The following is a 23,615-nucleotide window of genomic DNA, read 5'->3' on the forward strand; positions in this document are numbered from 1 at the left end:
GCCCCCCCCCCCCCACCGAGAATGAGTGGGTCACAAACCAGATGAAATGCGGGGTCCTAGGGAGGCTCAAGCAGCCCAGAGTGGAGTTGGCCAGCCGGGGTCCAAGGCATCGAGCACCTACAGACCTCCTCCGCATCCCCGTCAGTACAACAGGCTGAACTGTCCCAGCCCTCCGTGCTACAGCCCGAGTTCAGCCAGGGTACAGGGTGAGGGCTTGGGGGATGGCGGGACTGTCGGGGGAGGTGGGGCAGGTGCGCCAGCAGACTCTGCCATCCAGGCCCTGGCACCCTCTGAGGATGAGGCCTCCAGCCCCACAGTCCACGGCACCCTTGCCCTTTGGGCTGCATCACTGTTGCTGACCGACGCCCTGTTCAGGCCCACAGCACGCGTGTCCTCCTCGTGGCACACCCAGGCCCCCCGAGACAGCTGGTTGAGACACCTCGGTAGCGGAAGAGCCCCCTGAGCTCCCACAAGGCTTCTCCCCTAAGGCAGCTGCCTCTCCTCCTTAGTGTCCTGGAACGGGCACCGGCATCAAGACGTAGAAACCCCATTCACAGGGCAGACGCACCCAGGGCTTACGAGACTCTCCGTCCCAACAGCTCTAGACCACGCGAAGGCTGGTCCCCTGGAGTTGACGGCATCAATTTTTCCTTTTGGCTCGTGTCAACTTTAAAAGGCAGAATGGTCATAATAATGAAGACTTAGCGTCTTTACGGAATTTTACCTTTTAAAGGAACTTTTCCCCGCGGACCTCAGGGGTGGCGCATCCGTCCCTTTCTGTCCCGAGATGGGAACCTGCTTTGTGTGCGTTCATCTGTCTTGACACACGTGATTTGCTCGTGTTTTGGCCTCCCTCCTGGTCGTAGATGTTTCCTTGGGTGTTAGAAAGCAGCCCGTTTCTGCTCAGTGAGAGGGGAGGGGGACGGCGTTGGGGGCGCCCTGGAGCTGGGTTGGGGGGCCGGAGCAAAGTGTGGTGCGAGGTGTCTGTGCCCGAGGAGCCACTCGTCTGTCTGGTCCTGCCGGGGCTGCTCGGGCCTGAGCCGGGCTCGTCTGGGGTGCTGGCTGTTCTCTGCCCGTGTGGTCCTCTGGACTTGAGCCTCTGCCCTGAGGGGAGCGGGGAGGGTCTCTCAGGGAGGCCTGAGGCCTGTGGACTTGGGTTCAAAGAATTATAAAAAGTGGGGACCTGGTCCACGGTTTGGGTGGGCCTCGGCAGTGAGAGGAACCTTCCGGGAAGTTACTTCCCGGGGTGATTTGGTTTTCGAGCAGTGTAGCAGGCGTGTTTGGGGGTCTGGGCTCCACGTTCGCCATTTACTTGTCAGGGAACATTCTTCAAGCACCTCTTGAGCCAGACAGGTGGGTGGGTGAGAAATGAACAAGATCGTGCCCTCCGGGGCTTGAGTTTGGTGTCACCTGTGGGGCACCTGCCTCCTTGTCCCAAGTCTGTGGGGGCTTCATTCTGCCCTCCCTCCCCAGTTTTGTCCCCTCGCTGCTTCCCCAGAACACCTTGCCGTGTGACCTTGAGTGCGTGACCTCCTCGCTTGGCTCCGTTTCCTCACCGGGGATGAAGGGCTGCTTGGCATGCCGCGGGGGTCCCCTGCCCCTCTCCTAGCCTGGCAGGGCGGCAGGGATCTCCCCACTGGCAGCTCCCTTTGGCTGAGGTCCCCACAGGCCAGGCTAGCCTTCCTGTTGCCTGGGTTGTGTTATGAGCTGTCACACGCTGGGTATTTGGAGTGCAAGCCAAACAGGTTTGGGGAACTGATGGCCTCCGAAGACCTCAGATCCTGGCATGAAGGCCCCACGAGGCAGGGACACGATTGGTCTTTCGGATGCATGGCAGCCAAATCTGGAGCCAGCTCGGGCACGTGGCCGCCTTTAGAGCTGGAGAGATGGAAGGAGAATCCGTGTGCGAGAGGCGGACTTCAGGTCTGGGTCAGATCTGTGTGGTCCTGGCTCCCTCCCTCGCCGCCCTTTCCCCACCTCTCCGCCCTCTATCACCGCAGTCACTTACTTGTCTGTGCTACTGCCCTCTCAGCCAGAGAAAGGGCACAATAACCCTTCTCACGTGGTTAGAGGGAAAGAGCAATGAAAATACTATCTAAGCACAGAGCTGCAGGGGCCAGCGATGCCCATCAGCACGTGTTAGCTGCGGGTCTCCCCTGGCCCCCAGCGCCTCACTTGAAGGAAGCTCAACGACCGTGCAGGCCAGTGGTTTTCAGACCTTTGTTCCTGTCCCCTAAGGGCTACTTTCATCGTCCTTGTCCAGGCTTCAGAGCCAGGCCCCTCTTAGGCACGGCCACCTAGCACGTGGCCTGCACTGACGCCCTGCTGAAGGTGTCCTCAGCCCCTCGCTCCCCTGACTTCTCAAAGCCAGCTCCTGGCCTCGTGGGTGGCCATCCTGTGGGCCAAACGGTTAACCCCATCTGGCTTCTTGGAATATTGAAAAGCACTCTTTGGTCCCCATCACTACAAGAACTGCCTCAGGGAGGGGCAGCCAGGCTTTGGGGTCAGCTGGTCCTGGATTCAGAGTTTGGCTGCACCCCTATTGACCAAGAGAACATGGATGGAACTTTGGGCTTCCTCACCTCTCTGTCTTCCTCTGTAAGACACAGATCATCCTTGTCTCTGCCTCAAGTGCTGCTGGGAATATTTGAGGAGCTCCCCATAAAGCACCTGAAGTAGCTCTGGGCTCATAGCAGGTGCTCAAAATGATACCATTGCATAGTTTTCCTTGCTTGACATCTTCATTTTATAGGTGGGATGGCTCTGGTTCAGCGAGGTGGAGGCATCCTCCAGAGGCCACACAGCAAGTCAGCAGCAGATTCTAGGGCTAAAATTCAGGCTCCTGCATCCCAGCGTTGGGCCACTTGCCCTGCCTCTGAAGCCCAGCCTGGGGGCCTCATCTGAGGCGGGGCAGGGGGGGTTGCTCCCCGGAATGGAAGGGGCTGTCTGCTTGGGGAAGGTGGAGCCTTCAAAGGTGCCACCAATCCTGAGGTGGCCGGTGGCTGGCGCCAGGAAGCAGGCGGTGACTCCCACAGCCCCGACTGTGGGGCTTCACCCAGCCTCCAGGGAATTTCAGCAGCCTCTTGGGTTGTCCCACCTCGGCACCAGCTCCCACACACTTTGCCTCTCCCTTCACCTCTGGCAAGAGTGCAGAACATCAGACACGGACTTCAAATGAATTGCACTCCGAGGATTTATGGAGAGTTGGGTAAGACTCCTGTGTGGCCGAACCAGCTCTAGGGACTATGTTCCAGAACGTCCCTCCTGACTCCTGCAGAAGGAGGGACAAGGCAGGCAGGGGACTCTACTCAGCATGTCCCGGCAGCCCGGCGGGGCCATGGAGACTCCATGTGGGGACCAGAGAGCCCCTGGCCTCCTCCCAAGCTCTTTCCCCTCTAGGCCTCCCTTGACCCAACTCTCCCTTGAGGGAGCTCTCTGGATCCTCCTCTCTGGGACTCACTTGGGATTGTCTCCGCCATGCCCTGGAGGCTGCTGTTACCATGGTTACCAGCAGCTCTGGGCCCATGCTGAACACCGCTGTGGTTCTCCTTCCTGGCTTCCTTGACCTTTGGCAGTGGCGGACTCTCCCTGGACAGGCTTGCCACCGCTTTCTCCGGGCTCCCTCACATCACCACCTGCCCCTCCCCATCCGTCCTGGGTCCCTCCCCTTGCCGAGCCATCCGGACCACCCAGATGCTGACCAACCCCAGATTCATTCCGTTCCATTTCAGCCACCCACTTGACCTCTCTTTTGGGTCAGATAAACACTTCAAATCTAATCCTTTTCAAACTCTGAAGCCTCTCCTGCTGTCTTCCCATCTTGGCTAAAGGCAAACCATCCTGCTCTGGAGTCCGTCGAGACTGAGGGCTGCCAGGAAGAGGGCCATGCGTGGACACGCTGAAGGGAGCCCAGCGCAGCTGGGGCAGCGAGGGGGCGGGGAGGTGGGGGGCCGGCCTCTGTGCGTTGAGGAACATGGTCACTGTCCTGGGAGCCCGGGATTGACAGTTGAGGACGGGGTACGTCATGATCCAGTGTGCTTTTGGGGAAGGGGCAGGTTGCTCTTCCGTAGAACAGGTGGGGGAAGGGGCCGGTTAGGGGGGGAGCTCATGGCAGATGCGACCAGGCCCGTGGAGGGAGGGCACTGGCCGCCCTCCTGCTCTGACCCCGCTGGTGTCATCACCCCTGGGAGCATCCCACATGTGCTGAATTCTTGGAAGGCAAAGTGCCCTCCCATCCCCGGTCCCTGGGCTCTTCCCAGCCCAGCTCTGCCTCGGCAGGCCGGCAGGGAGGGCCTCTGTTTACAGTTGAGGAGGCCGAGGTTCAGAGCCTAGGAGGCAGGGAGGGCCTTACCCTGGGCACACCAGCCAGTGAGGGTGAGGATCGGGACTGACAGCCATGCCGCCCGCTGCCTCGGGATGTGTCACAGCCCCTGGCATCCCTTCACTTGGGCTGGCCCCTTGCCTCCCCACCAACCGCCTCCGTGCCAACACCGTGCAGGTGGATACTCGAGTGCTGGCGTGTCCTGTGCTGAGAGCTTCTCTAAATTTAATCAGCCACAACCACCCAGCAGTGAAATTACTGCTCTTGTTTTGCAGATGGTGAAACCAGAGCCCAGAGAGGCCCCTGCCTTGCCAAGCTCACACAGCTAGGAACTTAGAATCAGGTCTTTGTGCGGTAACTACTACTGTACTGAGAACTGGAGAAATATCTGGTTCCACAGATGCTGTTCCTCAGCGCCTGACATCTCCGCTCCAGGGAACCACTGGGCTCTCAAGAGTTCTCTGACCACAGGAGGGGATTCGTGGTCAGGAAGGAGACTGTCCTGCTGGACATCAGTGCCCTAGTCCTAACAGGAGACACCTAGGTGGTGACCGGTGTCTCCCCAGAAATGGTGGCCCACGGAGCTGAAAGGCCTGGGCTCTGCTCCCCTGGGAAAGTCTCCGAATCTGTCTGAGCCTCAGTGTCCTCATCTGTGAAATGGGTATAAAAAGTGCTTGCTCTCCCCCACCTCCTGAGCTGCCGGGAGGGTCCAGAGATAAGCTGAGAAAGTACTTGGAATTACAAGAGCTGTGTGCATGCCAGCTGGGGTTGCCCCCACTGGGCCAAGCCATGTGCTGTGGGCTGGTGAGAGGAGCCTGCCTTTGGGGGCTTTGCCGCTGATCATGAGCTCTCCGACCACACGGATACCCAGGGCTGGGGAGAAAGCGCGCCCCCTAGTGGGAGTGGCTGTGGTTGCCGCGGCTGCAGGAGGCCTGCGCGCAAGGGAGCAGAGAAATGCTGGACGGCTAGAGAGGGCCCGGCAGGCCAGGGGGGTTACCTTTGTTTGACTGATCCGGTTTTTGAGTGTTTAAAAGATGTGTAACGCTGGTAACAGAGAGGGAGACGTAGAAATTGACGATGCAGGGCTTGCCTGTCTTGAAAGCTGCGGCTCATCCTGCTGCATGCACTCCATTAGAGACGTTTCTGCAGACGGGACAGTGTAGGGGGACCTGCAGTGTGCTGAGACCGCCCTTTCTTCCCCAGCAGGACAGGGGCATGCAAGTCCCAAGTTTCCAGGCAGCCTCAGAGCGGGCTGTCCCTCCCACAGTCGGGTCGGCTGGCCGAGGGGCTGTGCTCACATTGGGGTCCCAGGCAGCCCCCAGGCCACCTCCTGGGCTTTGTGATTCTGGAACTTTGGTGGTCCATCTGGGGCTCAGGCTTGCCGCTGAGCATGGGGTTGTCTTTCGTTTTCTGCCTTGCATCTTGCTCAGCTAGTAGAAGCCGCTGACCACAGACCTTGATCGCACAGCGTTGGGAGGAATTCGCACAGGGGCAGCCCTGCACCTTGACCAAGAGCCAGGCCCTCACTTGTCTGTTTATATGTTTGTTTGCTTATATGTTCACTTACTTCATTTATTGAAATAGGTATTTTTCGATCGCTACCTTTGCCAACTTTGACACTGTTCCCGTTTCGGATCATTCTCTGTCATGGGGGCTGTCCTGGGCATTGTGGAATGTTTGGCGGCATTCCCTGACCCCATCCACTAGATGCCGTAGCAACGTCCTCCCCTCGGTTGGGACCACGAAAAATGTCTCCAAACACTGCCAAGTGCTTGCCCTTGTTGAGAACCACTGATCTAAGCCCTGATGTGTCAGCTTTGAGGCTGGCCCCATTCCCGTCTCTTGCTCCCTCAGACACAGCGGACTCTGAGCCAACACCTGATACAGGTGAGGTTCCCGTGAGCGTTCACCCTTCCCGCTTTCCCGCCCACCTCACCTTCCTCTTCTCCTGACCGGAGGGCCTGCTCACTTCTGTTCTTCCGTCTGGGGGACAGATTTGGGACCTGGGACAAGTCACTTAGCCTCCGTTGGCCTGTTTCCCATCTGTAAGTTAGGGCTGATACAGTATCCGCCTTGGTAGGTGTACGTAGAGTAGGATTGTTGGTATATGTAAATACTTAGCACATTTGCAGCATACGTGTTGTTCTCATTGAGCAACTATTTATTTTTGTTGTGCTAAGATGGGGATGCATCAGTGAGTAGGACAAAAGCCCTGACCTTGGGATTTCACAGCCCGTGAGGGAGGCAGATACATTTTCCCGCAGTTGTGAGTCAGTGTAACGGGTGCTATGGTAGGGAAGTACGAGGGGGCAGTGGGAGCCTGCAGGAGGGCTGCCCCATTCAGGAGTTAAAGAAGGAAGGCTTCCTGGAGGAGGTGGTATCCCAGCCAGGACCTGAAAGATGAGTCCGGGTTAGCTAGGTGAAGGAATGGTCTAGGTTACCCATCTTTTAAACAATTCTTAAATGCTTTCCGGGGGGGGGCAAAAAAAAAACCCCCACAACTCATTTAATGGGCTCTGGTAGAAGGGAGGGCCAAATTGTGTCACAGGATCCGGGCTCACACCCCCTCAGAGATTCCTGAAATGAAAGTGCTTGGCGCAGTGAGGCTGGGATAGCGGGCCGAGGGCAGAGCTCATGGCCTGGAGGAGACCCACTGCAGGTGATGGATGTAACGTGGTACCAGAAACCTCCCCAGATGCTTCCGGGGAGGGGGCTGCCTGGGGACGCAGGTGGGAGCACAGTACAGCTGCTGTCTGCACGGCAGGCCTCCATTCCCAGCTCGCCTGTCCCCTCTATGGGGGTCGTCAGGGACAGCCCTGCTCAGGGCAGTGTCGCAGAACCCGGCTGGGGGATGCTTCCGCTCGCCCCGTCCCTTGTTAAGGGGAAGGGAAGGTGGTGTGCAGAGCTCGGTGGAACTCAGCGGGTCGTTGAAGTCCACATTCCGTGGGCCTCAAGGTGCCGTCCGGGGGCTCCGGGGGCGGGGCCCTGCTGATGGTGTGTGGTGTTCCTCTCCCAACAGCTACAGTCTCCGCCTGGCATCCCGGTGCCCTCCTCCAGCCGCCCCGTACGTCACCAGGCAGTGCAGGAATGTCAAGGCCACGGCCGCAGCCCAGTTCCAGGGACCCCTCTTCAAAGAGTAGATCCTTCGCCTGCTCCCTGACAGGTACGAGGAGGGTGGAGCGGCCTCTGGCGCTGTTTGGGTGGCTCCGGGGGTCGAGGAGCGCTGGGCTTGGGGCTTGGGGTGGCCTGGGAAGCAGGGAGGAGGGTGGACATGATCGCCTGGGTGCCGGAGGGGGGCACGGGGCCTTCCTGCAGGCAGGTGTGGACCCCAGCTCTGCCGCTTCCTGGCTATGGGGGACCTCCACAAGTTACTCAGTCTCTCTGAGCCTCAGTTTCCACATCAGTAAAATGGGGATGACAGTGGTACTTACTTCACAGGTTGTGAGAATTACAAGTGTCACATGTAGGCAAAGCAGGTAGAAAGTGCCTGACGCACAGAACGCACCAGCTTTCAGCTATTACTAGCTGTTTTAGCACTAGCATTTGGCTGTGACTGTTGAGTAAGAATAGCAGGAACAAACAGTAGCCAGCACTTAATCGAGACCTTCAGAGGCTTTAAGCCCAGAAAACATTGTGTAGTCTTTATTCCCTCAATGTGTTTGCAAGTGAAAGTGATTGTATTCTGCAAAATATAAAACTTAAATTTAGTTGAACCAGAAGTCTCTTTCTAGATTTTCTGATGGTAAAACCTGAATTCATTCATAGAAGCTGGACTTTCCCTCTTCAGGGGCGCTGGGCTTGGCCCGTGAGCTCAAGCAGGCCTGGGCTTCTTTGTTGGTGATGTGGCACGTCTTCTGTCGCTGTGTCCCTGAGACCACCATGGGAGGAGCCCACGTGCCAGCACATCGGGGTGCCAGTTGAAGATCCAGACCCCACTGTGCAACTCCAAACTTACTAAACGAGCACCCTGGGGTGCAGGGCCTGGGAATCTGTATTAGCAGACGGCCCCGTGATTCTGGGACACCCGCAGGTGTGGGGGTGCCTGCTTAATGGCGTCAGGGCTGTTCAGGTTGAGAATGCAGTTGTTTCCGGGCAAGAACGGGATGACCTCTGAAACTTTGGGGTCTTCCATCTTGTATGTTCCTCCTCCGCCTACCCTGCTACCTGGAGGGCTCACTCATCCTCCCTTCCTGAAGCTGCTGGAGGCTCTGGGCTCTGGGCTTTATTTCTCTGGGGATCGGGGAGGGGCGTGGAAACAAAATCCACTTTCCCCAGGGACTCTGTTGTCTTGAGCAGAACTTAGCCTGAGTCTCCAGAACAGGCTCCTGAGAGGGCAGGTGCCCCTGAGCTGGGAATGCTGGGGAGCAGAGTTGGAATGTTTGCTAAGCACAGAACTGGAAGGCCCGGGAGAGGAGAGGCAGGGCTGGCGTCTTCTGGACGATGGGAGGCAGCACCAGGACAATTCTGGATCCGGGCATGGCCCAGGCCCCTCCCTGTGGTGGCCGCTGCCATGTGGACATCTGTGTTGATGGGCGCCAGGGTGTGGCTCCCAGCCCAGAGCAGGTGTCCTTTGCAGCCTGAGGGAGAGCCAGGCACACCTGGACTGATTGGGCCGCGGACTGGGCTGTGTCCGTCGGCCACCGTAGTCTCTGATGGCGATGTGGTGTTTGCCAAGTATTGCTAATTCAGGCTCTGCGCCGGGGGGCCGGGGCCATGACCCTGGAAGGATGCGTTCTCTTCCTTTACTTCCAAACACGTGCGGCTTCCCAAGCAAGGTGCTCAGATGAATAGAGGCCCAATGTAATTTGTGTCTGTGACTGATTTTATATATATATATAATATATATATATATATATATATAAAATGATTTAAAAAAACCACACCTTACTTATACTGTTTGTCTTAGCTCGGGCTGCATAACAGAATACCACGGACTCTGGGGCTTAGACATTTATTTCTCACGGTTCTGGAGGCTGGGCATCTGAGCATCTGAGGTCAGGGTGCCTGCATGGCTGGGTTCTGGTGAGGACCCTCTTTCCGCCTTACGGGGGCCACCTTCTTGCTGTGTCCTCAGTAATGAAGAGAGGAGGCTCTGGTGTCTCTTGTGAGGTCACTAAACCCATCATGGGGGCCCCACCCTCATCTAAACCTAATCACCTTCCAAAGACCCCCCTTCTCCAAATCCTGTCACACTGGGGGTGAGGGCTTCCATATATGAATTGGTGGGGGGCAGTTCAGTCCATAGCAGCATTGCACATGTTTACAGAATGGTTTTTTAAGTGCTGTGACAAAGGATTTTAGCATGGGAAGGATGTATGCATCAAAATCCCCATTTTACAGGGAGGGAAACTGAGACACAGGGGCAAGCGGCCGAACTGGAGGCAGAACTTGAGGCGTCTGACTCCCAGAATGGATGGTGGGCTCTAAGGGGTCTGTGCTGCCCCCCCCCCCCCCGAAATCGTGTGCAAAACTGTCTGTGCGTATGGGGTCTGTTCTGAGGAAAGAGTGCTGTCGTCGGAGCGCCCAGGCCCCAGGACTGCACCTTCCCTGCTGCGCTTGCCGGCTTAGAGGCTCTGGCTGGTTTACCGACAGTCTGAACCCAGCGAGGAACTAGCCTCTTCTCCGCCGCTGACTCCTGGTGTGCCTCCCTTCTCTGGCTTTATGGATGTCGTGGACAAAGCCCAGGGCTTTCTGTTCACCTTTCGGCATGAAACATGCCACCCCGTCTGGTCCTGTTAGAAACTGCCCCTGCACGTCCTCGGTGCCTCTGTCTCCACTGCAAGAGGCCAGCACGCTTGGGCCCCGGGGTCTTTGAGGGGGCTGTCCAGGGAAGGGACTGGCATCTCTCACTCATCTGGCCACCTTCGTGGTCTTCCCCTCGGCTGCCTCTGCCCTTGGGGCAGGCTTCCCAAAACTGGCCCCCTCCTGGGGTCCCAGGAGCAGGGTGAGTGGGGTGATAAGAGAACCCCCCTCTGACAGCCTCTGCCCGGCTCCAGCCCCGGTGGTCCAGCCCACAGCCCCTGCTGCTGGGGTCCCCACCCTGGAGGGCTGCCTCCGGGCTAGGGATTGACAAGCTGCCGTCCTTTTGGGGATCCCACTCGATGACCCACAGGTGACACACCCCAGCCACACCAGGCTGAGGGAACGCAGGCCACTGCACGGCTGGCTTCTGTCTCCCCCGGCTCGTTCAGGGCACATGCAGGCCTCCACTGGGAAGGGAGGCCCCCTCTCTTGAAGGCACCCTCGTATACTGTGCCCCATCAAGAGATTTCGGCGGGGGGGCGGGTGGGTTGGAATGGACCTAGTGTAGTGGTTAAGTGCGCATTTTCTGGAGGTGAATCCTGGCTCCAATAATCCTGGTAGGTACTTCACGTCTCTGTGTTTCAATTTGTCTGTCTGTGAAATGGGTTACTAGTAATGCCTGTCTTGTGGGTTATACCATAAGCATGGCACAGGTTAGTATATGAAAAGCCCTTAGGAAAGTGCCTGGTATGCCGTAAGCCTGCTGTAAATCATCACAGTAGTGGTGTAGTAATAATAGTAGGGGTTAGCGGCAGGAGTGGCAGTTACAGTAATGATGACCAGGTCCATGGGGTGAGAGAACAGAGCGCCTGAACGTGGCCCAGCACGATGCCATGCTCAACTTCAACCCGGTGCAGCAAATGTTATTAGGTCCTGACTCCGGTGCCTGGCTCTGTGTCAAGTACTGTGGGTGGGGTTTCTGTGGAGGAGGCATGCAGGCGAAGCCGTTGCCCCATAACAGAAAGCACTCACAGGCTCTGAAGTGGGCTTGACCTAGGTTCAAGTCCCATGGCTGCCACTTGTCATCAGCCTGATCTTGTAAAAGTCACTTGTCCTTTCGAGCCTCTCTCTTTTCCATGCAAATGGGGATCTGGGGATCTGTGTCACCTGCCATGAGGGCCGTCGGAAGCATTACAATGAAATCAGGTGGTAGCGTAGTTAACTATGGCAGAGTCTTTGGCAGGATTGGTTGAAGCTGAACATACGCATCCCCCGGACGCAGCAGTTACACCGCTAGGGAGACACTCGGCGGGAATGCGTGCACATGCACACCAGAACCCACACATGGGAGAGTTCGCATGTTATATGTGCACACCCTACCACCGAGCACTTCTGCTCGGCATAACTATGCACACATGTGCACCATACGTGTCCTCCAGACATAGATAAGCGTGTCCTGGCAGCATGACTCATGGTGGCCCCAAATTGGAAACTGCCCACTTGTCCTTGGCAGTGGACCAGCCAGATGAAGGTGGCACGATCCTCCAGTAGACTCCCATAGCAAGGGGGTGGACGCAACTGCACGCACAGGCTTAGGAGGGATGAATCACAAAGGTGTCGTGCGGAAGGAGCCAGACACAATTTACTTAAGTTAAAAATGGACAAAATTAATCTATGGTGATAGAGGTCAGTGTGTTTATTCTGGGGGGTGAGGGTTAGCAGCGGTCCTAGAAGGGAGCCTGGGCTAGGGGTGAAGGGGTCATGCAGGTGTGTTCACTGTGAACATTCATCAAGCTGTGCTTTCCTCTGTATGTATGGTGTACTACAGTCAATCTTTCATTTATATAGATATTTTTTAAGATTTTATTTGTGTGTGTGTGAGAGAGAGAGAGAGAGAGCACAAGCAGGGGGAGCAGCAGGCAGAAGGAGAGGGAGAAGTAGGCTCCCTGCTGAGCAGGGAGCCCGATGCGGGGCTCGATCCCAGGACCCTGGGATCATGACCTGAGCCGACGGCTGACGCTTAACGGCTGAGCCACCCAGGCGTCCCCAGTCAATCCTTTAATTGGAAAAATTAAGTGAGGTAATGCTTCAACAGCCCAGGGTAGGCACTGAGGATGTGGCCACTGTTACCATTTTTCTTTTCTTTTTCTCCTCAGCACCTGAAGTGACCTGGAATCAGTGAAGCCAAAGGGACTGGCCTTCTGCCCTGCAGGGAGTACCGACCTATTCCACTTTTATGAGCCTGCGAGAGAAAGGGAGCGTGTGTGCGTGTGCGTGTGGTCTTCAGACGAGGGTCCCAAACCCCAGGGAGGCAGGAAGGCAGCTGATTCCACACCATGGACGACACTTGGGTGCAGCCCCCCGGGACCGTGTTCTGCAGCTCAGCCTTCCTGCTGGGGTGGGGCCTCTCCTACTATGCAATTTTTCAAGAGCTCCTTGATCCTGCTTTTTGCTTCTCGAGTTGTCTTTTGCCATGGCGGGGACTGTGGTCTGGCTCAGGGGCCGGCTTCAGTCCTGCCCAAGCAAGGCCGTCAGGAGGAGGCCGAGTTTCCCTTCGAACCACCCCACCTGCCCTAGCCTCCCGCCATGTCTGGGAATCAGCGGCGTGTGGACGCGTCGGAGCCTCGCGGATCGACCCCCTTGGCCTGCGCACCTCGAAAACCTCCCCTCTTTGCTTGAGCTGCTAGCTGAGTCGTTTTCCAGATTTAACATTCTAGTCGGTCCATTTGGCGGGAGAAAGTCCCCGTCCCCATTTGCAGATCCGGTTCCTCCCTTGGGAGAGGCGGGGGATGGGACGGCATGGGGGGGAGGGGGAGGTCTCCCCGGTGCTGCTTTTGCCTCCCTTGGTGGGACCATCAACACCTTTAGCGGCTGACCTCCTCAGAGTAGCTGAAAAGGGAATCAGAAATTGGGAAATGAAAAATAAGCTGGAGGATTAAGAAGCACAGGGGGGAGAAGAAGAGATTTCCAGAGGCCACCAGTCGCCTACCAGGGAATGACGGAGCCGGCTCCTGCTTTGCGCAGGAGCAGTCCACGTCTCGGAGAAACGGGTGAGCTGAGCTAGGAGTTTGGACCCAGTTCAGTGAGGGTCTTGGGTTTTGTGCCTTTGGGGCAGACCCCAGACACGGATGTCTGAGACCACTCTGGCGCTGTTTTCTCAGCTCTGTTTTCAGTCGCGATGTATCGAACCCACAGTGGAAGGAGAGCAATTGGAAGGACGTGAGTGGTCACACACAAAAAGGGACTTTTTTTTTCAGGGCTACTATGGTTGATCTTGCAACTCTGTAAATATGTACGTAGACACTTTTAAAAGCACGTATTTATGTCCCTGACTGTAAATGCCCCCTTTTTAAAGTTTTATAACTTGTGTTATTTAATTAATCAGTCGACTGGCTGCAGTGTAGGGTCTGATGATGGTCTGGGAGGAAGGTCTCACGAGACCCTCATATGGGCAGAACAGTGCCGATCGCTGGCCTCCGTTCACAGTTTTCCACTTGCCACCCAGCTCCGAACCATCGTTTGTTTTCAATTTCCATAAGCTTGACATCCTTTTGCCCACTCCTAAAATCAACCCTCACAAGCATGAAAAGCTGTGGCTGTTCCTTATCCTGACGATACAATTCTGTCCCATAAACGTCGACACTCATGAACTGTACCCCAGCCTCTCAGTTCTTGAGGGTTCCCCTTTTCAGCAGCAAGGAAGGCTCATGAATCCAAAACTTCGAAAGTCGCCTTCAACTGATGGTGAATTCCAGAAAATGTTGTGGGGGGCTGGGGGACACTCATCTTTGCATGTGCAAACGTGCCGGTCAGCCTTCGAACCTCTCAGACTAGCGGAAAGGGCTGTGAGGGTCCCGATCATGAAGACAGGGGTGGTCTTCTAAAGACTGGTGTTTCCTGGTCGGTGGTAGTTTTCGGGCGTGGGTGTGGATCACTGAAGAGAACGGTTCTGTATCTGCCATGTGAAGAAAATTAACAATAAAAGTGTGAAGCGCGATTGTAAGGAACAAGCCTGGGAGTGATCATTTTGGTTTCTGTGTTTTGTGTCCATTTTGGTGATTTCTGTGGGGAGGGGGTGGGTTGAGGTGGCCCCCGAAGGCCCCATTCTGGCAATGAGAGCAACGAGAGGTTTCGAGGAAGCTCACTGTGGAAATATCCTGCCTGGTAAGCAAGGTTACTCTGCCTTCAAATCACTCTCCCACCTGCCAGCCAGTAAGCTAAGCCATTTCACTAAGGCTAGACAGGCCTCTGTGCTTGTCAATACATAGCTTTATTGAGATTGCATTCACATACCGTACAGTTAACTCATGTAAGTAAGGGCACAAATCAGTGGTTTTTTGTTTGTTTGTTTGTTTTTGTATATTCAGAGTTGTGCAACCATCACTGCATTCAATTTTAGAACATCTTCAGTCACCCCCAAAAGAAATCCCGTACCCATTAGCAACCACTCCCAGTTTCTCCCCTCCATTGCCCTAGGCAGCCACAAGCCTATTCTCTCTCCCTGTAGGTTCACCCTTCCTAGACATTTCACACAAATGGAATCATACAGTATGTGATCGTTTACGACCAGCTGCTTTCACTGTGTATGTTTTCGAGGTGTACTCAGGCTGTAGTAGCTATCAGCACTTCATTCCTTTCTGTGGCCTAATATCCCATTGTATGCATATATTTGTGCAATATTTGGGACATACTTCCACTTAACAGGAATCACTCATCGTTTATCCGGAATTCAGCTGTAACAGTTACGCTGGATCTTACCTGGCAACTCTACCTCAGCGGCAGTGACTTCAAGCCCAGGGCTGTCCTCCCAGGGACCATTTACGGGGAACTGCCATGTGCCAGATACGCCCCGCACAATCCCTTCTCCTATCACGGCATCCCAGCAGGACAGGTACCTCAGCCACTTCACAGATGAAGAAACAGGCTCAGGCACCTTAAGCAATTTGGGGCCCCACACGTCTGGCCGATGGAGGCCAGGAACTGGACTCAGCCCTTTTGGGCCCAAAGTTCTGTATTTCCTTCTTGCCTCTCGCTGCTGCCTCTGCTGCTGGTTTCTCCGGCTCTCCAGCCACCTGCAGGTGGAAACATTACAACACCCGTCAGTCCCCAGCTGCCCAGAACAGAGCAGTTGGCTGCTGGACTTCTGCTCCACCCCAGATGCCTGGCCATTATGAGAAGCATATATTTAAAACTATGGTTCAGTCCCAGTTCTGCTCCCTATTGGCTGGGTGACCTTGCTTGGGCTCCCACTGGTCTCAGCTTGGTTCCTTGTTTGTACAAGGGGATGATCACCCACCTTCCTGTATCCTGGCTACCACGTGTTTGCTTAAAGTTGACTTACCCGCCCCGGGATCACCTGGCTGATTGTTAAAAGGAGAGATCCTTGGCCTCCACCCTCCCCGCCCCGCCCCCTAATCTGCTGCATCAGAAGCCCTGGGGGAGGGGGTGGGCCACCGGGCCGCAAACCCTGCGGGCCACTAACTTTAACGCCCGCCAAGGCCGTAGCGTGTCTGCAAACAGGCCTCAGGCCACCACTGAATCAGGGGCGCCCCAGGGCTTTGCATTAACCAGGTCTCCGGTGCTTGTTCTGAGCGTCAAGCTGTGCCTGGCGCTGGGTCACCACCCAGACTGGGGAGCAGGCTCCAGAGACGCACACACGCCAGGTGCGGGGCGGGTCCTTAAACCGGCTGGGGTGCCCCGTGGAGAGCCGGGGGAGCGCGGCGCTGGGGGCGGGGCAGTGCACGGCGAGCGCCCTCCGTTCCCCCCCCGCCCCCCCCCCCCCCCCCCCCGCCACCCGGGGCGGGTTAGGGCGCGGTGGCGCCGACTCCAGGGCTGGCCATGTTCCGGTTGCCCGGGCAACCGCCACCAGGAGCGGGTGCTCCTCCTTCTGACGTCGTGTGCCAGGTCAGGAGCAGCCTGACGCTGCGTCACGCCTACGTCACGCGCCTCCCGTCGCCGGGTCACGTGGGCATGTCACCGTTCCCGTCAGCAGGGGCAGGGTGAGCGCAGTGCCCGCAGGTGGCCTGGGAGAGAGCAGGAGCGCGCTCACACCACGTTTCCGACAGTATGTTGTTATAGTTGTTTTACATTAGTTGTTATTAATTGTTGTTAATCCCTCACTGTGCCTGATCTATAACGTAAGCTTTCTGTCTTAATAACCCGAGCTTTATCCTTGTCAGTCCCTGTGGGGAAGCGCGCAGTCTCTATAGGGTCGGTCTCCCCCGAGGATGAGGGGACAACCGTGCGCACCGCTTTCCAGACACAAGGTTGGCGCCGGGGAGGCTGGGCCACCGTCCTGGGCACCTTGGTGGGAGCAAGTGGGGTCCTCCCTTGGCCCCGGGGGTGAGCCGGCTGCTCCTCGTTAATGCTGATGGAGGTCAAAAGGAGCCTGGAGGTTACGGAGCTGCTTGGCGGGGGGGTGGGTGGAGCAGGTCCCCGGGCGCCCTGCCCTGAAGTGGGTGGCTTGGCATCCGCCCCCCCCGCCCAGGTGTGAGCTGAAGGCGGGCTCTGCGGTGGGGTGTCCAGCTCCTGACCCGCCAGGCCTCTGAGGGCGCAAGTTCTCCAGGCCAGGAGACTGGAAGCCTCAGACTGCCCCACCAGCCTTGCCTTGCCATGGCTCAGCTGGAGGAGACGCCTGCTCCAAGAGGGCCTCCTGGCCTAGGGTCTGTCCCTTCTTTACAAGAGGCTGGCCCGTGGGGCATGAAGCATCTAGTCCAATGGGAAGTGGCTTTTGCCCCAGGGATGGAGCCTAAAGGAAGATTCTCACTTCTGATCTGCCCTCCCGCTCCCGCAGCGGGTCAGGTGAGGAGCACGTTTGCTGGTAGGGTGAGGCAGGGGAAGGTCACTTCCTATCTTGGACTTCCAGTCAGCTGACTTCCACGCAGGGCCTTGGGAAGGGGAAGGGGGCCATTGAGAGGCCGCACTTGCACGAAGCTCAGAGTGTGGGTGTCCTAGGATTTTGCCCCCTAAAGCTGCCTCATTTGTGTCTTCCTAGCCCTGGTCTTGGCAGCCGGTGATGCTGTGTTTCTCAGGACTGTGTGCACATCTCTGAATCGATTATGTCACTGTAAAAGTCCTCTGATGATTCCCTGTGCACTTAGGATAAAACCCAACTCCTTTGTCGGGTTTAGAAGCCCCACTGGCCCCAGCCTCACCTTACACACGGCTGTCTTCCTCCTTGCTGTCTCTGACCCAGCCATACCAATTGTATTTTTGCTTCTGTCTTTTGCCACAGGGCCTTTGCACAGACTGATCCCTCTGCCTGCGGTGAGTTTCTACCCACAAGTCACATGTCTCTCTGTTTAAGTGTTGTCCCCTCAGCATCCTTCCCTGACCACTCAGTCTAATGTGGCCTCCCTGTCACTTGTCATTTGGCCTTGTTGATTTGATTCACTACCTGAGATTTTCTAGTTTCTCGACTTCTCTAGAGTGTCAGCCCCTTGGGAGCAGACAGACCTCATCTATCTATTCCTTGGTTGGCTATTGCCCCCAGCACCCAGTAGGTCTTCAGGATTCACTGTGGGATGCATTGAAAGACATCGTGGGGGGAATGTGACCTCAGAGAAGGCCTCAATGAGGGGGGATCGAATGCAGCTGTGTGAGATTGGCTGGTTCGAGGCTTCTGACCCGGGTGGAACGTTTGGCCCAATTTTCAGCCATGGCCTGCTCTGCGTAGGAGTCTCTCTATGCAGACCGTTTTCATGGCCAGAGGGGAAATAAGGTGACTTTTATTTTATAACCCTTTTCAAAAAATGTATTTATTTAGTTTAGAGATAGAGAGAGAGAGTGAGTTGGGGGGAGGGGCAGAGGGAGAAGGAGAGAGAGAATCTCAAGCAAGCTCCCCACTGAGCACAGAGCCTGATGCGGGGCTCAATCCCAGGACCCTGAGATCATGACCTGAGCTGAAATCAAGAGTAGACACCCAACTGAGTCACCCAGGTGGCTTTTATTTAAGTCTCACCACTATAGAGGTAGGGTTGCCAGGTAAGACTGTGCACATTTTTTTTTTTAAGATTTTATTTATTTATTTGACAGACAGCGAGAGAGGGAACACAAGCAGGGGGGAGTGGGAGAGGGAGAAGCAGGCTTCCCGCAGAACAGGGAGCCCAACGTGGGGCTCGATCCCAGGACCCTGGGATCATGACCCGAGCCAAAGCCAGACACTTTTAACGACTGAGCCACCCAGGCGCCCCCAAGACCCCCCCACATTTGAATTTCAGATAAACAAGGACTGATTTTTTTTTTTTTTTGGTAAGTATAAATATGTACCAAGTATTGCATGGGACATACTTGCACTAAAAAATGGTTTGTTGTGGGTCTGAAATGAAAATGCAACTGAGAATACTGTATTTTTACTTGCCAGATCTGGCGACCCTAGTCAGAGGGCTAAGCCCCTCGGCTGTGCCCTTCTGGGACGTCCTGCCCAGGTCCAGCTGTGCTCTCTGAGCTTGTCAACCAGCCCTGGCCCTCAGCCCAGCAGCTGGGGCGGGGGCCCCTCCTGCTCTAAATTATAGCTCAGGGCTGTAATTGAAGGCCACCAATGTCAAGTGGGGCCCTGAGGACTCTCAAGAGTGCTCAAGTGGCTTTTGACGCCTGCCTGCATTTTGGGGTTGTGGCTCTGACTTTTGCTTGATGCCTAGGAGTTTTGTTTTTTAAACCATCTTGTCTTTCTTGCCATCTGTTGTGAAAAACTCCTTGACAGTGGGGCAAACAAGTGGACCAGTTTTGTCAGTGGCTGGTAGGATGTTGCCAGATGCCATCCTTCTTGGGCAAGCAGGGGTTTCTACAGCTGTGGGCCCCCTTGAGGCTTGTCAGAGCGAGCTGCGTGGCCCCCACGCCAGGTGGGGCTCTTCTGGAACCCGTCTGCTTGGTCGGCTCCATGTGAAGTCTGGCTGCTGGGCAGGGGGGGCACGCTAGCCCACTCTGACTCCAGACGCAGGGAGGAAGGGGGCTGTTATGTGGCTGCCCATCCCCCACGGGGCAGGGAGACCACACAGAGCTGCGAGAGGGGTTCCCTGCTGGCGGGACTGCTGCCACGGGAACCCCCAGTCATGTTCTCACTCAGGCTGGGTTCTCAGAAGTCCTCCATGCTCCTTCCAGTCTTCCCGTTCATCTTTATCCCTGTTCGGTCGTGCACCGCGGCCTGCCCCTGAGCCACCTCCCCGTCCTGCTGGGGGAGGCCCAGCGAGGACAGGCCGCAGAGTGGTGAGGGGCTGGGCTCTGGGCGGCCCTGGCTGTGCCCGTGTGGCCTTGCACAAATAGCCCCCTGTGTGCGATCCCTCACGGCCAGGTGTGTGTGTGTGTGTGTGGGGGGTGCTGGGGAGTGAGAGAAGGCCGTGGAAGGTGCCGGCTGGCGTCTGTCCTGTAGTGAGCCCTCGGGGGCTGGGAGGCACTGAGGAAGCTCACTGGTCCTGTTGTTAGCGGTGCGTCATCATCGGACGTTTTAGGGACGACTTCTCTTCTGGATTGTCGTAGTCCGAGTGGCTGTGGTGAAGTACCACACACTTGGGGGGCTTGACTCATTTGTTTTCTCAGTTCTGGAGGCTGGGAGTCCAAGATGAAGCTGTGGACAGGGTTGGTTTGTCCCGAGGCCTCTCCCCTCGGCTTGCAGGCGGCCGCCATCTCCTCTTCTTGTCCTGTCGGCGGGTGGCCTCCCCACTGGGCACGCATCCCTGCGGTCTGTCCTCGTTCGTAAGCACGCACATCCTATAGGATTAGGGCTCACCCTGTGACATGTAGCCTTAACTACCGCTTTCAAGGGCCTAGCTCCACATACATTCATTCACATTCTCAGGTGTCCTGGGAATGAAGATTCGGACGTATGAATTTGGGTGGGGGTACAATTCAGTCCATGATACGAATATTCGGATATTTTTCTGTCCCCTTGAAACTGCAAGGGGGCTCCATGGAAGAGACCGCTGAGTCTGTAGTAGGTGTAGGCCTTGGGGTATAATGCAGGAAATTGGTCTGAGTCTTTGCCGCCTTCTTTTTTTTTCTTTTTTTAAAGTAGGCTCCACGTCCAGTGTGGAGTCCAGTGTGGGACTTGGACTCACGACCCTGAGCTCAGGACCTGGTCTGAGATCAAGAGTCTGATGCTTAACAGACTGAGCCAGCCAGGCGTCCCTGAGTCTTTGCCTTTTAACCTCATCAAACGGCCCCTCCTACCCCTCCCCGAGGGTACACTGGCTTGTTGCTGGGTCAGTGTTGGTAATTCATCCCTAGGTTTTGGAGTCCAGACAACTTTTACCTTGGTACTCACTCTCCCACTGTGTATCAGTCAGGATGGGCTCTTTAGGCTGCGGTCACCAACAGAACCTTCCTTGCTGAAGACAGATGCTTCTTCCTTGCTTATGCTACATGTGGATTGCGGATTGGCTAGGAACACTTGCCCCACATTTGCTAACTCCTGGGTGGACACAGAACAGCTCTATGTGCATATAGGTGAATTATATGAAGTAGACGCCCTCCTAACTACCACCAAGACAGGAGTGGAATGTTGCCAGTCACCCAGGACCAATTACAGCTGCCCTCTTTCCCTCCCAAAGTAACTACGGTCCTGACTTCCACAGCAGTTACTTTCTTGTATTTTGTTTTTAATGAAATTTAACTTTAAATTTTGAGATTAATTGTAGATTCGTGTGTAATTGTAAGAAAATAATACAAAGATCCTGGGAACCCTTTGCCTAGTTTTCCCCAGTGATAACTGTAGTAGTCAGCACCACAGTGGGATATTGACATTGATTTGGTCAAGACACAGGACATCTCGGGGCGCCTGGGTGGCTCAGTCGTTAAGTGTCTGCCTTCGGCTCAGGCCATGATCCCGGGGTCCTGGGATCGAGCCCCCGCATCGGGCTCCCTGCTCGGCGGGAAGCCTGCTTCTCCCTCTCCCACTCCCCCTGCTGTGTTCCCTCTCTCGCTGCGTCTCTCTCTGTCAAATAAATAAAATCTTAAAAAAAAAAAAAAAAGATATAGGACATCTCATCACCACGGAGACCCCTCACCTCGACCTTTTATAGCCACATCAGCTTTCCTCCCTTCTCCTTAACCCCTAATAATCTGTTCTCCCTCTTTATAGTTTTGTCATTTCGAGAATGTGCTACATGGAATCACACAGTATGTGTAACCTTTTGGGATTGGCTTCTTTCACTTGGCATAGCTCTCTCCAGATTCCTCCAGGTTATTGGGCGTATTGCTAGTTTGTTCCTTTTCATTGCTACGTAGTGTTCCATGGTGTGGATGCACCCCAGCTAACATCGTAGCCGTGGGAAGGCATCTAGGTTGTTTCCAGTTTGGGGCTATGGTGACTAAAGCTGCTATAGATACACTCTTGCATACAGATTTTTTTCTTTTTTTTTCTGTTTGTGCAGTTTTCATTTCTCTGGGATAAATTCTTGGGAGTGCAGTTGTTGAAATGTATACCTAGTTTTGTTTTATTTTTAAGAAACTGCCAAACTGTTTTCAAAGTGGCTGGACTATTTTACCTTCTCCAGTGTATGAGTGATCCAGAGAGTGATTTCTCTGCATCCCTGACAGCATTTGGTGTTGTCATTATTTTTTATTTTAGCCGTTGTGTTGTTTTTTTTTTAAAGATTTTATTTATTTATTTGACAGAGAGAGAGACAGCGAGAGAGGGAACACAAGCAGGGGGAGTGGGAGAGGGAGAAGCAGGCTTCCCTGTGGGGCTCGATCCCAGGACCCTGGGATCATGACCTGAGCCGAAGGCAGACGCTTAACCACTGAGCCACCCAGGAGCCCCAGCCCTTTTGGTTTTAATTTGCATTTCTCTAATGGCTAATGATGCACATCTTTTCATGTGCTTATTTGCCATCTGTATATCCTCGTCTGTGAAATGTCTCCTGTCTTTTGGCTTATATTCTAATTGCATTGTTTGTTTTTTACTGTTGCATTTGAGGACTCTTTATATATTCTAGACAATAGTTCTTCGCTAGATATGTGGTTTGCAAATACTTTCTTCTAGTCTGTGGCTTGTCTTTTTGTCCTTTTAATAGGGTTTTTCGCAAAACAAAAAAAACAATGAAAACTTTTTATGAAGTCATGTATATTCTCTTATGAATCATGCTTTTGGTATCAAGTCTACCAACTCTTTGCCTGGCCCTAGGTCTCCAAGAGTTTCTTCCGTGTTTTCTAAAAGTTTTCTATTTTACATTGAAGCTGGTGATCGATTTTTGAGTTAATTTTTGAATAATGCATGAGACTTAGGTCAGGGGTCTTCTTTTCTCTTATGAATATGCATTTCAGTGTCATTTGTTAAATGGTTGTTTCCTTCATTGAATTGCTTTTGTATCTTATCAGAGGTCGGGTGGGCATGTTTGTGGAGACTCCTGGATTCTCTGTGCGCTTTCTCCTGTCTCCCTAGGGCAACAGTCTTGATTATTATGGCTATATAGTAATTCTTGAAATTAGGTAGACTAATTCTTCCAGTATTCTTTTTTTTTTTTAAATCCCAGATTGTTTCGCTGTTATAGCTCCTTTGCCTTTCCATATAATTTGAGAATAATTGTAGAATTTTAGGATAATCTTGTCTGTATGTACAAAAAAAAAAATCTCGCTAGGACTTTGACAGGAATTGTGTCCAACGTATATATCAGTTTGGAGAGAATCGGCATTTTTACTATGTTGACTCTTTGAATCGTGAACATGATTTACTTAGACATTATTTGATTTATCTGTGTTGTGTAGTTTTCAGCCTAAAAGCCCTGAACATGCTTTTTTAGATTTTACCTAATTCTTTTTATCTTTTGAATGATTGTAAGTGGTATTGGACTTTTGACTTTGATGTTCATGTGTTCCTTGCAAGTGTAAGAAAGTACGGTTGATTTTGTGTGTAGATCTTGTATCTTGTGACTTTGATGAACTCGTTTGCTAGTTCTAGGAGTTTTTGTCAGATTCCTTGGGATTTTCTCTATAAACAGTCATGTTATCTGCAAATAGGGACAGTTTTTTTCTTTTCCGATCCATATGCCTTTTATTTCCTTTTCTTGTGTAGAATTGGTATTCATTCTTCTTTAAATATTCGGTAGAACTCTCAAGTGAAACCAGTTGGGCCTGAAGATTTCTTTTTTGGGAGTTTTGTATTATCAGTCTCTTCAAGAACTAGCTTTTTGTTTCACTGATTTTTTTTCCCTCTGTTGTTTTCCTCTTTCCAGTTGCACTGATTTCTGATCTCTAGTGTTTCCTTCCTTCTGCTTGCTTGGGATGTAATTTGCTCTTATTTTTGTAGGTTCTTGAGGTGGAAGCTTAGATTATTGATTTGAGACTTTTCTTCTTTTCTAATTATACATTTTGTGCTATAAATTTCCCTCTCAGCATTTGCCATGTCCCAGAAATTTTGGTATGTGGTATTTTCATTTTCATTCAGTTCAGTGTACTTTGGATTTCTCTTGAGACTTCCTCCCTGACCCCTGAGTTATTTAGAAACGTGTGTCTTAGTTTCCAAATCCATGGAGATTCTCCTGATAGGTTCTCTTTCAATTTCTAGTTTGAGTCCATTTGGTCAGAGAATCCACTCTCTGTGATTTCAGTTCTTTTACGT

At 53.9% G+C, this 23,615-nt stretch overlaps 2 protein-coding genes across 2 annotated transcripts in view; both read left to right on the top strand.

The window, feature by feature from the left end:
* Window positions 1-14,067, top strand: part of PRDM2 (PR/SET domain 2) — a 117,775-nt gene extending 103,708 nt beyond the window's left edge. The window contains 2 exon segments of the mRNA XM_027578548.2: window positions 7,341-7,484; window positions 12,220-14,067. Of these exon segments, the coding sequence (XP_027434349.2) occupies window positions 7,341-7,461 (121 nt within the window). The 3' untranslated portion in view covers window positions 7,462-7,484; window positions 12,220-14,067.
* Window positions 14,068-16,055: 1,988 nt separating this feature from the next.
* Window positions 16,056-23,615, top strand: part of KAZN (kazrin, periplakin interacting protein) — a 1,106,439-nt gene continuing 1,098,879 nt past the window's right edge. The window contains exons 1-2 of the mRNA XM_027598368.2: window positions 16,056-16,127; window positions 17,298-17,329. The gene's annotated coding sequence lies outside the window, so the exon portion shown is untranslated. The remainder of the gene's footprint in view (window positions 16,128-17,297; window positions 17,330-23,615) is intronic.

This window comes from Zalophus californianus, chromosome 4, assembly GCF_009762305.2.
Source record: "Zalophus californianus isolate mZalCal1 chromosome 4, mZalCal1.pri.v2, whole genome shotgun sequence".
In the NCBI taxonomy this organism is placed as follows: domain Eukaryota; kingdom Metazoa; phylum Chordata; class Mammalia; order Carnivora; family Otariidae; genus Zalophus; species Zalophus californianus.